Source organism: Bemisia tabaci, chromosome 5 (assembly GCF_918797505.1).
Source record: "Bemisia tabaci chromosome 5, PGI_BMITA_v3".
NCBI classification, from domain to species: Eukaryota; Metazoa; Arthropoda; class Insecta; order Hemiptera; family Aleyrodidae; genus Bemisia; species Bemisia tabaci.
The window spans coordinates 8815336-8830141 of record NC_092797.1 but is presented as its reverse complement, the minus strand read 5'-3'; the positions used below and the strand labels follow the sequence as shown (position 1 = coordinate 8830141).

At 42.5% G+C, this 14806-nt stretch overlaps 1 protein-coding gene and 1 non-coding gene across 3 annotated transcripts in view; one reads left to right on the top strand and one right to left on the bottom strand.

Moving 5' to 3' along the window:
• LOC109034942 (LIM/homeobox protein Lhx9) overlaps positions 1–14806 on the bottom strand; it is a 93759-nt gene that overhangs the window by 17398 nt on the left and 61555 nt on the right. For both annotated transcript variants that reach the window (XM_072300247.1, XM_019048373.2), the window contains exons 2-3: positions 13548–13831; positions 3245–3630 (exon numbers count right to left, since the gene is read on the bottom strand). In XM_072300247.1, coding sequence (XP_072156348.1) covers positions 3245–3630; positions 13548–13771 — 610 coding nt within the window. In that variant the 5' untranslated portion in view covers positions 13772–13831. The remainder of the gene's footprint in view (positions 1–3244; positions 3631–13547; positions 13832–14806) is intronic.
• TRNAQ-UUG (transfer RNA glutamine (anticodon UUG)) lies at positions 10542–10613 on the top strand. Its single transcript has one exon. It is a non-coding gene; the product is annotated as a tRNA-Gln (tRNA).

Sequence of the window (14806 nt, the reverse complement as noted above, 5' to 3'; positions counted from 1 at the left end):
AAATCTACCCAGAACTGTAAATAGTGTACCTTTGCTAGTATCACTTTTACATTGTGATAGGAACTCATGACCCCCATTAAATCTTCCCATGTCAATGAACTTCTATTACGTGGTCGCGTGTAAATGCAGAGTACCTGTATATGGGAGAGTATTGCCATCTCAATCCTTTTACTGATGAAAAAAGGTGCCGCTCTCTGATTGGTCAGCCATCATGGAGCCTCAAAGTTGGCTCAATGTAAACAGACCCTAGCCCCTACGCTCCTACTTTCGCCCAATGTAAATAAACAAGATGGCGACAAAAGTTCTACAAAGTTCTAGACGTGATTTTGGATGTGACGGAAATTTTTTTTATAATCAACTTCTGGATTGAGTTCGGATCGATCTTTGATGAATATTTTTGCCGTGTGTGCCGATCGTGATTCTCTTAGTCGAGTTACAGTACCTGTATAGCGAGAGTATGGACAGATCGCTTCATGGAGGTCTTAGGGCCCAAAAGTGCAGCCATCCTTGTAACCAACTTCTAACACAAAAAATTTCACTGGCAGCCTACAGATTTCAATTCCAACCAAGATGGCCAAGAATGTACAAAAATGAGCGTTCCTCCGTAAAAACTAGTAAATTCACGCAAAAACTGAGTCAAATGCGTGCTTTAGAACCGACGGTTCGTAACAATAGTATTAGTGAATCGTTCTGGATAATTGAAATTCATAGGTTGGCTGCATTTCTGGGCCCTAACTTTATTCGCAGAAGCATCGATGAAGCCCTGATGGATTTTCGAAGTTTCACATCTGTCCATACTCGCGCTATAAAGGTGCTCTAGGTCGAGTTTGTTCACATTAGGGAAACTTTGGAGCTCCATGACAGCCTAAAACTGATGCACCAATCAGAGAGCGACACAGAGATGGCAATACTCTCCCGTATATAAGTGCTCTATGCAAATGATACGCAGCGATTCTCCCCGTGGCATCGGTTCAGTGGGCCCGGATGGATGATTTTCGCGATAAAGCATTACTCACTGTGTGGCGCCTAAGTCGGGCGCTTGTGCTCAACAATCCGGCTTTGCTGACTTCTCTTGAGCCTTCACTTCAACTTTGCTCTGTTTGCAATCTGTTAGTTGTTTTCATACTTCCCGGTTCCCGTTCCTCCACGCTACGCCTCCCCACATCTTTGCTCTCGTCACTGCAGTGCAACGCTCGTGCATTCGCGCAGTTGTTATTTCGCTCCATGCGGTAGTTCATTAAAACTTGTTTGTTGACAACTCCACTGTTTTCCAGTTGACGCCGTCTCTCCACCCTCAACCGACCGCCAACGGAATATTCACACCGAACTCCGATGGTTTTAAACTGTTTCACACATCATGGGTGGTTTCATTGTGACGTCGTTTCGTCTACCGCGAGCGAACCGAAGGAAACCCATGCGTGAGTTTCTCTGAAAATTGACGTCCTCCATTCTGCCATGCTAAGGAAAAACGACGTATGAACATTTGAGAGTCGCCGAATCTCCTTCGATAAAATGTTCATTTTTGAGGAAAGTTATGAATATTTCTTTGGCATCGCCGAAGGTTTATATGGCGTTCTTCCTCAGTACGGCAGCATTTAGCTCGCCAGCTAAATTAGCCATTTAGCTCGAGAATCCCGGGACACTCAGGGAAACAATATTTTGACGCTGATTTTTTCTTGCGCACGGCGCGGAGGAAGGAACGCCTTCATCCATGATGCGCATATAGTTGCCTATTCTGTCCCGCCATTCAATTTTCAGGAACAGTAATTCCCAGGATAACCCTACTATTACACCAAGTTTTTCTTGGACACGGCGGAAAGGACGCCTTCATCCAGCCGAGTATGCAATCTCAACGGCGATGCACATATAGTTGCCTATTCTGCCCCGTTATTCAATATTTAAGAGTTTAATTCCCAGGAAAACCTTATTTTGACACGCGCTAGAATCACGGGAAAGTGATGGAAGAAATGTACTATAGCACTTACGGCTGTCTTGCCTAACAATAACTTAGCATATAAATGAAAAATACCCTTTTTATGTAATTGAAATTAAAGTCGATTTTTATTCATCCAAACAATTTCTAGGAGTCTTTCGGACGATTAGTGGCAGTTTGAAAAAGAATGGAGGTTTCTGTCAATAAAATTTTCCGATCTAATGCTTCTGCGCCCGTTTTCTCAAAACTTCATTTTTGCACTTACTGCTCTCTTCGCTATCACGGCAGGACAGTCCCGATATCGAAACTTGGCAGATTTGCAAACGCCTTCAATTGTGGCGTAATACCTCCCGCATTCCGGAGAGTACGAATACTTGTATCATTGCACCTCACCAACGCAACGGAATATTAACATTAAAGTAGCCTCCAGGCTGGCCTTGTCGGATTTTCTGTGTCATGTTTGGAGTCCTAACAGTGTAGTTAAAGTAAGCTTGAGTTAGGATTGTATTTAGCAAATGGGTAATTTTTATACGAATTTTTTTTTTTAAAAAATAGCTCTTCTGGGAAATATGGTATGTATCAGGGCATGAACAATTTCGGGAAAATCAGGAACTCTGTTTCAGAAATCGGGAATCTCTTCTTCTAGCCTTCAGTGACTAGTATCTCCCTATGAAACGGCACTGCACTTGCGGGTAACGAATCAAATAATTACAGGTACTCAGGGTTCCTTCCGCCATTTAAGAACGAGTGGGCGCTTTAGCGACGTTCAACGAATCTCTCCGATTCATACAACTATAAATGTTCCTACGTTGTCCGTGTTGCATAAGCAGAAAACTGAAGGCGATTTGACTGTCATGTCGCTCAAAACACTAACGCATGCCGCATGATGTTAGTTTCTCTCCCCGGTGCTACTTTAAAACTTCCCTCGTGGATAGGGGCTTTCTCTACATTCGGCTCTGAATGAACTTCTCGCCAGAGTCGAGGATTAATTGGATTGCATTTTCCAAAAAGGAACCAGGCGCGTTGCCATGTTGCTTAGATTGTGCGACTTCACCCTTACCATAAAACTACTGTAATCATGTAAAAATATGATTTATTATATATATATTTTAAATTTACAGTTTTAGCGTGTAAAATAGAACATTTTTATAGATAATCAGGTTTTCCTCCAGGTGAAAAGAAATTACTCAATCTTAGCAACATTGAAATGCTCTTGGTTCCTTTTTGCAAAATCCAATCCAATTATACCCTTTAAAGTCTCAACTATACTATACTATACTATAACTATAGTATAATGAGTTTTGAACTGACCGAGAGCGCCGCTGTTGAGCTGCATGTTGAGCGTGATGTCCGCGTCATCGCTGGACGGGGAGTTGAGCTTGCGCTTGCGGGGTCGTCCCTTCTGGACGTTGGGGAGTCCGCCGGTGGTGCCGCCGCCGCCGCCGGTCCAGTGGGAGGGCGACAGGGCCTCGAGCTCGACCGGGCCGCAGTAGTCCCTGTGCCGGAGGATCTCGTAGTGGGGCCGGCAGTAGACGAGGCCGTCGCGCATCCCGAAGTGGTCGCCTTTGGTCAGGAGCACCCCGCAGGAGGCGCACGCGAAGCAGTGCAGGTGGTACACCTCGTCCCGCGCCCGCATCACCAGCTCGTTCGAGGCGATCCCGGCCTGGCATTTCCCGCAACGCTTCACCGCGAACAGCCTGCAGATCATAAGAGAAAACGCGTGAGAGGATCTCCAAAAAGGCACCTTATCTTCCAAAAATTCAAAATGCACAAAATAAGAAAATCTGGAGATGTGGGAAAATTCCATGTTCTTCCATGTGCACTGAAAAAAAATCTCGGTGTATTTACTAAGAAAAGGGTAAAATTACCAAGAATTCAGGGTTCTATTTGATCCCAGTTTTTTCTTGGTAAAATTACCATTTATGGAATTGGTAATTTTACCGAGAAATCTCGGTAATTTTACTGGACCTCGGTAAAAATGCCAATATTTTTCATCGACTGTGGTAGAATTACCGAGATAAAATTGCAAAGTTACCGGGAATTGATTACCAATAAAAGTGTCATTCTTACCTGGAAAAAACAGTACAAATACCGGTTTTCAGGTACGCTTACCAGTCTGTCTTGGTAAAATTACGTGTAATTGGTATAAAAAGTGAGATGGTAAAGGTACCAACGAACCTTGGTAAAAACGCCGAGAATTTTTTTTCAGTACAAAAGAAAAACAAGACGACTGTTCCAACGTCAAGACGTCGGAGAGCGTTCACCGTACCTACTGCCGTGATAGTGAAGAGAGCCGTAAGTGCAAAATTTTCGAAATCGAGTTTTCTTCAAAATTCGTCTAAACTCTTTTAGATGAAATTACTGAGACAGTTAAAAAAGCAAAATTCATCCTAATTTAATAAAAACGAGACGTATGAGAAAGCCGTAAGTGCACAAAAAATGACATAGTTTTTTTTAAGACAGCCGTGGGTGCATGAGAGCTAATGAGAACAGTGCTTTCAAGAGGAATGCCGCCCTCATATGCCGATTCCTAACCTGAAAATGTGTTTGTTGTGAGTCCAACGCGCTACCACAAAAGCACGCAGAAGATAGCACGTACTGCTGTTTTGCCAAATACTAACCTCACGTGAAACTAAATTTCACCTTTTTCATAAACTTCAAAATAAAATCGGTCGAGTTTTAATCCCCCAAATGATTTCTAAGAGTCTATCGAATGATTGGTTGCGATTTGACAGAGAACGGAGGCTTCTTTGGCTCTCAACGACTTTAGCGTGCACCGTGGTGTGCGCGCAATGCATGAAGTATCCTGCACACTTGTAAGGCGCTACTGTGCGCCGCGCGCACCGTGCTGTACGCGCAATGCATGAAGTATCCTGCGGTCTTGTAAGGCGCTACCATGCGTTTGCGCTGCGCCATGCGCGTCAGCCGCAGTGCCGTACTGTGTTTGACACGATTATTCTAACTTGTGGCGTCAGCAGTTTTCAGCTTATTATTTTGAAGTTTTTGTACAATTTGGTGGAAGTATTTTCATTTTAAACGATAAAACATTAGATAAAATCCAGCTTATTTTTTTCTCTTCATTTACATATTTTTATACATAATTTTAAACAGAGGAATGCAAGTGAAACGACTTTTACACGTAGGCTCCCTCGTTGCTCAGCGATGTAATGGTGTGATCACTTGGAGGTTTCTTCTAATGGAATGGTTCTGATGGATTTGGACGAATATGAATAATTTTAACCTTAAAAATATCACCTTTGGCCACAAACGATTCTCAGAACGTTCTTATCTCCACAAACGATTCTCAGAACGTTCTTATCTGCTCACTCTATATATAAAATAGAGTGATGCAGTTTAAACTTTGAAAAGTTTTCAGTTGCTTTAAAGGACGTGCGATTTTTTTGCGGAAAGGTTGGCAACAGGTTGGCCTCAACGAGAAGACGCCATGGTGTGTTATTGAAAAAAAGAAGGGGGGCGAGGGGAGGTAAATGCTGTTCGCGCTGCGGTAAGCGTGGAAAGCCGATTATCGCGACCGCGTTGCAACTCACCAACATCGTTGAAAAATCACTTAAACACGCACAGTAATTACTAGATGTATAATTGATTTTATCTCCTGCCGTCGCTTATGATGCTCAACTTCCTCACCGTTTACCGTTGTCTACTACTACCACCACTACTCATCTTTGCGAAAGTTGCCAAATGCTCCAAGATTGAAGCAAAATTGCTGTGGCGTGAAATTTGAAAGTCACCCCCCCCCCATTCAAAGTTACGGGAGGAAAAAGAGGACAATAATGGAAGAGTTGGAGGGGCGAGAGGAAGAGCAATGTAAGTAAAAGGAATTTAAAGAAAAGGAGGAATAAGAGAAGAAATTACAACTAAAATTAGAAGAAGAAGAATAAGGAAGAAAATCTGTAGAAAATACAAGTTTTCCTTTACCCCTTAATTTTTCTCTTCCTCCTGGCTCTCTTGCTCCATTTTTATATATTCTTTTTCTTTCTCTCTCGCAACAAAACGTGTTCTTTCAAACGTTTTCTGAACAGGTGTGAATGTCCCAATTTTCTAAGGCACCTCTGAAAAATAAACAAATTCTACTACTTTCTTATTTTCTCCTTTCTCTTATTCTTCTAAATTTCTTCTCCTCCCGATTCGAGACGACAGGGGTTAAATACTGACGCGAGTCTATTTCACACCTCGACCCGTCAAGCTACGAGGGTATTGCATGCAAAACATTAGCACAACCCAAACAAACGTAAGTCCGTTGTTCGGAGGCCCGTGAACGATCACACCACATGTTTCTTAACGCGATAGCCAAACATTTTGAATAATATATACACAGCCACGCGCGCCAAAACATCGAACCGGCTATTTATTTACAACGGGACATCCGTCATTTTTACGAGCGCAGAGCCACCGTGTACGGACGGAAGGGTTGAGAGCGCATTAATTAAGACCCGAAAGAAACGCGAGCTAGGGGAGGGTCGCGCGGAGCCGAGAGGGCTAAAAGGCGGGCCCCGTGCCGGGGGGGGGGGGGGGGGGGCTCATTTATTTTACATCGTATTTGTGTTTATTTTGGCAGTGGAATTTAGCCGGAGTCAATATTGACTCACGGCATTAAGTATTGAGTTTGCATGAAAAGATTCCTCGCCAGATCGATACGGGCGGGGTGGGGGTAAGTGGAGGGATGGGGAGAGAGGGGGGGGGGTTCAACGGGAACGAGGAAGTTACGGTGGCGTACTATACGAACTTGCTGCCGGGCCAATATAGCTGTTTGTTTATTCTAAACCTGGCCGAAGAGTGTGCCTGTGTTTACTAATGGTTCACCTGTGCCGGTTTACTCCTTTCATGAACTCGCGGTCCTGTTCAATGGGAGGGGGGATGGGGGCGGGGGTGAGGGGAGGCTTTTGTGGAGATATGGAGGTACATATTGGCCGGTGAAAGCCTTGGAGTGACGTTGGTTGCCTTTTCCGCGGCTTCGAGTGGCGTTAGAAAGCCTTTAAAGTGTCCTCTCAAAACTGGAATGGACATGTCAGAGGGGATGTTTGAGGTGGACGGAAGTTTGCGTGTCTCTTGATAGGAACAAATTCAGAGGGCGATTCTCGGGATTGGGGTATTATGTTTTTCCCTAATTCAAATTTATTTACAACAATCGATTCTATATAAGGCAGCTTTTTTCGATGGATATCGATTGTTTTACATACATTTATATGGCTGAAATCTATAAATGTATGGGGAAATTGACTGTCCCCATTTTTGCTGGAATTATTTTTAAGTATAATATTATTACATTGAGAACGGGAGGGCTCTATAATTATTTTGTCAACGTTCAAAGCATTTGAAGGGTGAGCAGAGCTTTGGAATATGATGTGTTAATAATGTTAGTCTCGAATATGAAGTACATATTATCTAATCGGTATACACATCCCGAACGATTATTGAGCGATGTTTGATTTTTGGCCTGACATCAATTTGAAGGCAAATGTTCACGGAGCGCACCGCTCATCACAACTACCTTTGATACATTTTTTGACCAATCACGAAAACTGCCTCACCTTAATGTTGCGCTAAATCCGGAAATAAAGTGTTCCTGAGATAGCGATATCCCAAATTTCTCGTCGCATTTCATCTCTTTTACGTAAAACAATTTATTTTTCAAAATGTCATAAAATTTCTCCTAGCGTCATCAGTATTTTCCCTAAGAATTTATTGGAAATTGAGAATTGATTGCCTTTCGAAAAAAATTAATTATTAATTATTAAATAAGCTGTCCAGAGTGTAGCGCAATCGAGGCAAGCTCTGTTTTCATTATTGATGCACAAATCGAATTTGTAAAAAAATAAATAATTTATAAATTAATTTAAATAAATTAAACATTTATAAATAATAAACATATAATTAGATAAATAAATTTGTACAAAATAAAAAAATATTAATTATTAAATAAGCTGTCCAGAGTATAGCGCAATCGAGATGCAACACTGGTAAAAAAAACCTCTTGGTTCAAGAGTGCAGTTTCTTGTTTCCGGACTTAAGAGTCTGGACTCTTGTTTCAAGCGGATTTTGCATTGATTCAATTCAAAATCCGCTTGAATCAATGCAAAATCCGCTTGAAAGAAGAGTTCAAGACTCTTAAATCCGGTGACAAGAAACTGCACTCTTAAGTCAATGCAACGCGGCATTAGTCCAAGAGGTTTTTTTTTTTACAAGTGAAGCTTTTACTGGCCTCATTATTGATGCACAAATCGCATTTGTCTTATCTGTTTTATACCACAGAGAAAACCTCGCCGAGCGAGAAGCGAGAGGGTCATCGAATCATAAGTACCCTGGATGAGCTGCGGACTATAGCATAACCTCATTAATTCATCACTACTTATTATTCTAAATCAATCCACCTTTGCAGGAGGCTAACCGATCGTTGCGGCCGTGATTAGAGGGCGGAACAAGCCGATATGTTCACACCGAACGAGTTTGATCAGGGCCGAGAGGATTTGCGCAAGGGCCGCACGCGCCGGTCGCGTGGCCAAGAATCCGATTACAAGGGGTTTGTCGACGACTGCTGCCTGGTGTAAAGGTGAAAAACCTATGGTCCTCGTTCAATTATGCCTACAGTCAATTTTGAGAGGATCGCTCGCTGGTTCTTGCCGTTTTCAGCTCGTGAGATTTGAACCAGGGTTGTCAGTTTGATCAAATTTAACGCACAATTGACCACTAGACAAGGTACGAATTTAAGCAATCTGATACACGTTTCTTAATCAGAATTCCACGTAGAACACGAAAGCGCAATGAATATTACTGAAGCCGACTCCTAATGAAGATATTTTAACGTTTTTATTTCACATTGGTTACGAGGAATTTGAACTACCCGCTCACAAGAAATTCAAAGCTCTACGTGAGTCAAATCGCGCACTACAACGGTTTCAGCAAGCTTCTCAATCGAGCAATGTTCATTTCCCACCAAGTGTTGTTCAAACTATAAGCAATTTGCTGTAGCTGAACTAAAGCGTCAAGATTGAGGTTGTCAGATTTTCATATCGCAGAGACCGTCATCCTGAGACCTGAGACCCCACCATAACCTAACCTAACCCAACGTTTATCGCGCGATGTGAGTCACGTCAAGCATTGAGTTATTTCATGAGCGGGTGGTTTGAATTCACGCATCAAGAATCATTAAATATCTTCGTAGGGAGTCGATTTCGATAATTTTTGTTGCGCGCATCGTGTTTTACGTGAAATTTTGGATACTGCAAATGTATCAGAATGTTGAAATTCGTGCCTTGACTAGTGGTCCACTGAATCGGTCAGTTACTAAAGGGTTCAAGCGCCAAAAATGAGAATTCGAAAAAAATGGTAATAATCGTTTTAATTGACCCCTTATAAATCTCAGAGCTCGAAAATATTAAAGCCATGAATTAATTAATAACATCATTAATTAATCTGCAACTTCAAACGGGTTGGTTCATACAGTTTCTACTGTTTTTTTCTTATATTAAAATCTGGCGCTGTTGAGCCCTTTTGTAACTGACCGATTCAATTGCATGGATCAATCAGCAATTTCAGAGTGAAAATCTGCACTGCACAGCAAGTTTAGGATTATAGGCACAGGTGGGGCCCCGATTTTTAAGTATTTTCTGACTGTGGTTCAAGCCAAAAAATGATTTGTTGCTTTCATGTAACGCTATAAGATAAAAAAGAAGCAGAACTATGCGGAGAGGAATCAAGTTTTCTTTTTCTTTAATGGAACACAACCCAAGTTGCACGGATTGCAATCAATTGCGATTACATGGTAAAATTATTGTCACAGCATTGCAGTGGTGTGCATGTTGCCTATCTACAGGTTGAAGGACACTCCTTATAGAAACGTATTGCAATACAATTTTAACGAACTGCGATTTTTTTTGCGTTACAAATTGCCTATCTATCGAGTACACGTATCTCACTGTATCGATTTCTTTGAATCGGTATGTGATCACCTGCAGAAAATGATATAAAAATATCGAGATATTATCAATATTAATGATATCCTAATATCTATTCCTAATATCCTAATATTAGAAAAAATGCACTTCCATTACATTAAATCGCAATTCAGTTTGAATATGTGAATGGTGCACTGTGGTACGTGTAATGTGTGCAGTTCTGAAGAGGTGTAATCATTATTGCTCAATTAAACTCCATATCAAACAAAAAATTTAATGAAATTTTCGTTCTGTGGAAAAAAAATACATAATTACGTAGCAAAAATCTAGTCTCATACTTAGGAAATGAGGATCAGTTTACAACTCTCTTGAAATAGAGGAGAAAACTCATGACGAGTGAGAGAATGCAGGAAAGGGAAAAAATTGAACCTTTTTTTTTATTTATTTAAAAAGGTAGCATATTTCAATAAAGAACTGAAAAAGTACGCTGGCTATCATGTTTAAACTTTAAGCTCGAATCAGCATCGCCTTGCTTGCGTGTTTTTCAAATTAATCTAATCTTATCTTAAACTCGCCGTCCAGTGCAATTGTGGGATGAGTGCACTTTTCCTTTCAATGGACTCTTTATCAGAATTGCACGCTGATTATTTGTTGTTCAATTAATCAGCTTGGATCGCATTATAGATCACAACCAGGGTTCCATGGTGTAATGGTGAGCACTCTGGACTTTGAATCCAGCGATCCGAGTTCGAGTCTCGGTGGAACCTCTGAAGTTTTACCGTTGATGGCGAACTTCTATTCTTACTTTTCCGTTACGATAATACCCATAATTTAATATCGATTTCATGCAACCCTACGTGCTAATATTTGTTTCTTTTTGCTACCTCTTTACCTAAGTGTGAAAATTACGGGGTACGGAAAGCCCGCCAAGCTGCCGGCGTCCCCCGAAGCTTGGCTCTCCCGGCGCTCAGTGGATCGAGTCAAATAGAAAGGTCGAACATGAATTTTTTGACAAAAACTACTAATTTTGACGTTTATTTCATCACATTTTAAATTTTAATGGGTGCCTCTAGAAGAAAATTTCAGGAAAAAACCAATGGAACCACTTGTAAAGTTTTTAAGTTTCCAAATTTTGTCCGACCTTTCCTACTGATTCGATCCACTGTGTAGCGGGTCGTATTTCTACGTATTTCTATCAAACGGAACTATGTGTATTAGGACATGAGCCCTGAGGCCCTTAAGATTATATGCATCACAGGACTCACGTTATAATGCACATAGTTCTGTTTGGCAAAAATACGTCCATTTGTAGGTCATCCTTAATCGGCCTTTCAGCCTCTTTAAAGTCCCTAGTTTGCGTGGTAGGTAGGCGTTTATAAGCCGAGCCCGCGGCCAATTTTCTTGAAATCACAAGAAATGACGAAGGCAAAAAAAGGAGGCGTGTATCTTGAGGATTGTGCACCCCGTGGCGTAGTCGGTACAAGTACTCCAGCAAAATCCGGAATTCGAAGTTTGAAAAATAGACTGCGTAGTCCGAATTTCTGCTTAAATCAACTCATGATATAATTTCAAACACTTTATGTGGACCGCGTTTAACAGAAAGGAACCCAGCCACATCAGTTTTTGCCAAAATTAACTGGGCAATTTAATTTTTTACAAGAGAGCGTTTGGGTAGATTCCTTTGAAATTTCAAGGAATTTCTTCGTACTGGGGAGAAAATCTACTGAAATTTGCACGAGAACCCGCACAACGGTTTTGATGTAAAAATTTATATTGCCCAATTAAATTTGGCAAAAGCTGATGTGGCTTGGTTCCTTCCTCTTGACGCTGTCCATACAGAATGACTTTGTTCCGTAAACTACACCATTTTTAAGAATATCGATGATCCAAATCGTCCATAACGACCTACGTCATCAAAAAAGTCCAAGATGCCCGAAATGCAAACACCTCGTTTTTTTCTTTATGTGCAGGCATGAGAAAAAGGGGTGGAAAATTCCCGAGGATTTTTCCCGGGAGCAGCCGAGACAAGAGGGAGGAGGAGGTAAGGAGCAAAAGAGCCTTACTTAAATCAATGTTTTTGCTTAAATCAACTTATGATATAATTTCAAATACTGTATATATATAAATACTTTTTCGTATAAACTACACCATTTCTAAGAAAATATATGATAAAAATCCTCCGTATCGGTCTACGTCATCAAAAAAATCCAAGGATTCCAAGGTGACCGAAATGCGAACACCCCTTTTTTCTTTAAGCGCAGGCATGAGAAAAAGGGGTGGAAAATTCCCGAGGATTTTTCCCGGGAGCAGCCGAGACAAGAGGGAGGAGGAGGTAAGGAGCAAAAGAGCCTTACTTAAATCAATGTTTTTGCTTAAATCAACTTATGATATAATTTCAAATACTGTATATATATAAATACTTTTTCGTATAAACTACACCATTTCTAAGAAAATATATGATAAAAATCCTCCGTATCGGTCTACGTCATCAAAAAAATCCAAGGATTCCAAGGTGACCGAAATGCGAACACCCCTTTTTTCTTTAAGCGCAGGCATGAGAAAAAGGGGTGGAAAATTCCCGAGGATTTTTCCCCGGGAGCAGCCGAGACAAGAGGGAGGAGGAAGTAAGGAGCAAAAGAGAGGAGTAGCGCGTGACTCCTCCTTTCAAGAGAAGTGCCCCTGCCCAGCGTTGGCGAGATGAGATGAGAGGGCTCCCTTTCAAAAAATCAAGCGTCACGCAGGCAGGGGCCGCGCACGGCGCACACGTCCTCTCAGTATGACTCTCCATACAACGAGCTTTAATCTCATTGTCCGAGCATTGTTTTCGCCCGGGGGCCCCGCTTCACGGCCGCTGCGCCGGGCTGCGGTGTCGCTATCAAATCTGACAGGCCGTGATGCACGATTACCTGAGTCAAGTTCCCACCCCTCGGCGCATCGCAGCCTAAGCCGGCTCGTCTAATTTGAATCTCGTCCGCCCCCGAATAGGGCGGCGTTTGCGGAAACAACGCAACTCGCTTGGGAAAGAAGAGATTTGCTCTTTAAGTGTGGTTGCTGCCGGCGGAATGAACCTGTGGACTAGATTGTTCCCTTGGTTTGTTTTCCATGGCTTAGTAAACTCGGCTATGGAGAGTCGCTATTGCCGCAATCACACGCTGGACCGCTTGACCCGGTGAGACAGTGGAACGAACCGCGACAAAAAATGAAAATTTAAGGGGTCGAAAGCTCATAGTGCTATGATGTAATCAGTGTTCGAAACTCACCTTTGAGTTATAGGAGCCAAGTGGCGCATGAAACCCGATTTTTAGGCGCCATTGAAGATTTTTTAGGGGCCAAATTGACTTTTTGCCCATATATTACGGCGCATTTAATGAAAAGTTAGATGCAAGATGTCTTCGTAACAGAACTAGTAAGTACCTGTATCTAGGGTGAGACGAAAGCACAGAGGATGAAATCGTGAGGAATAGAAAGAACTTTCACTTGTAGTGCTGAAAATTTGGAAAAATCACCTGATATGAAAATTCAGATTTTCAGGGGGCAATTTTTAGGGGCCACGTTGGTGCAGAGCCTTCATTTTTTAGGCGCCATGACCGATTTCTTAGGCGCATTTGGCGCGTTGGCGCCTGTGAGTTTCGAACACTGACTCACATTGTCTTGACTCTCAGTATAAAGGGACTCTATGCAGGGACTCAAGGGGTAAGCACCTGTAGTAGTCATCCTTGCAGTAGATATTCCCGTGTCTGGAGAAGCAGGTGAGTTGGGCGTCGAGGGGGAGTTTGCACTGGGAGCACTGGAGACAAGCGACGTGCCACTGCCGATCGGCGGCCAGCAAGTAGAATCGCTCCACGATCCGCTGCTCACATCCTGCACACACGACCGTCGGTGATGGACCCGGGCTCGCTGATCCTTCGTGCTGATCTTTCAGCATTCCTCGACTTCACATCCTATCGCCGCCCCCGGCTCAGCTCCGCAGCCCCACGCTCTCCTCCTGCAACATCAAACCCATCCATCATTTCCAGGTATACACGGGTACATACCATAGAACTCTTGCATGCTAAAGTACACGGAGAAAAAAGCATCGTGCGTGGGACCCGAAGTTGAGGTCATATGGATCTCTGAAGTTTTCGTATCACGTATCTAAAAACTTGAGGTCCAGCTGCCGAAGTTCGGGTCACATATCTGAAGTACTCCGGTGCATACCGAAGTGCCTGGATGTCTGACCCGAACTTCGGCAGCTCGACCTCAAGTTTTTGGATGTGTCATCAGAAAACTTCAGAGATTCAGATGACCTCAACTTTGGGTCGCATGCACAAAGTTTCTTTCTCCGCGTACATATTTAGGGAGAGTATGGACATGCAAGTAATTTTGGAGGTACAAAAACTGCCGAAGAAAGTTTACCGCACGCAGAAAAACTTCGTGCGTGGGACCCGAAGTTGAGGTCGTATGGATCTCTGAAGTTTTCGGATCGCGCATCCGAAAACTTGAGGCCCAGCTGCCGAACTTCGGGTCAAACATCTGAGGTACTCCGGTACTTACCGAAGGGTTCGGTTCACACGCGTGAAGTACTTCGGTATATACTGAGGTACTTCAGAAGTTTGACCCGAAGTTCGGCAGCTGGACCTCAAGTTTTAGGATGCGCGATCCGAAAACTTCACAGATCCATACGACCTCAACTTCGGGTCCCACTCACGAAGTTTTTTTCTCCGTGCAGACTTAAAAATTAGTTGCAGAACGCACTCCTACTAAACACGTTGTTTAACAACTGAAAATTTTACTGCTTTTTCTTTCGATCACAAGGAAAAATCAGAATAATTTCGAACAGAAATTGCAGGGTTGAAATTGGGGGACCGGCATGCATTAACCTACTAATGGAGGATTTGCACACAAAAATTGCACCGCTTCATCTGCAAGTGCTTAATAAGCTGAGTTCGCAGTATTTTTCATAATTTTTTTCTGAAATGAG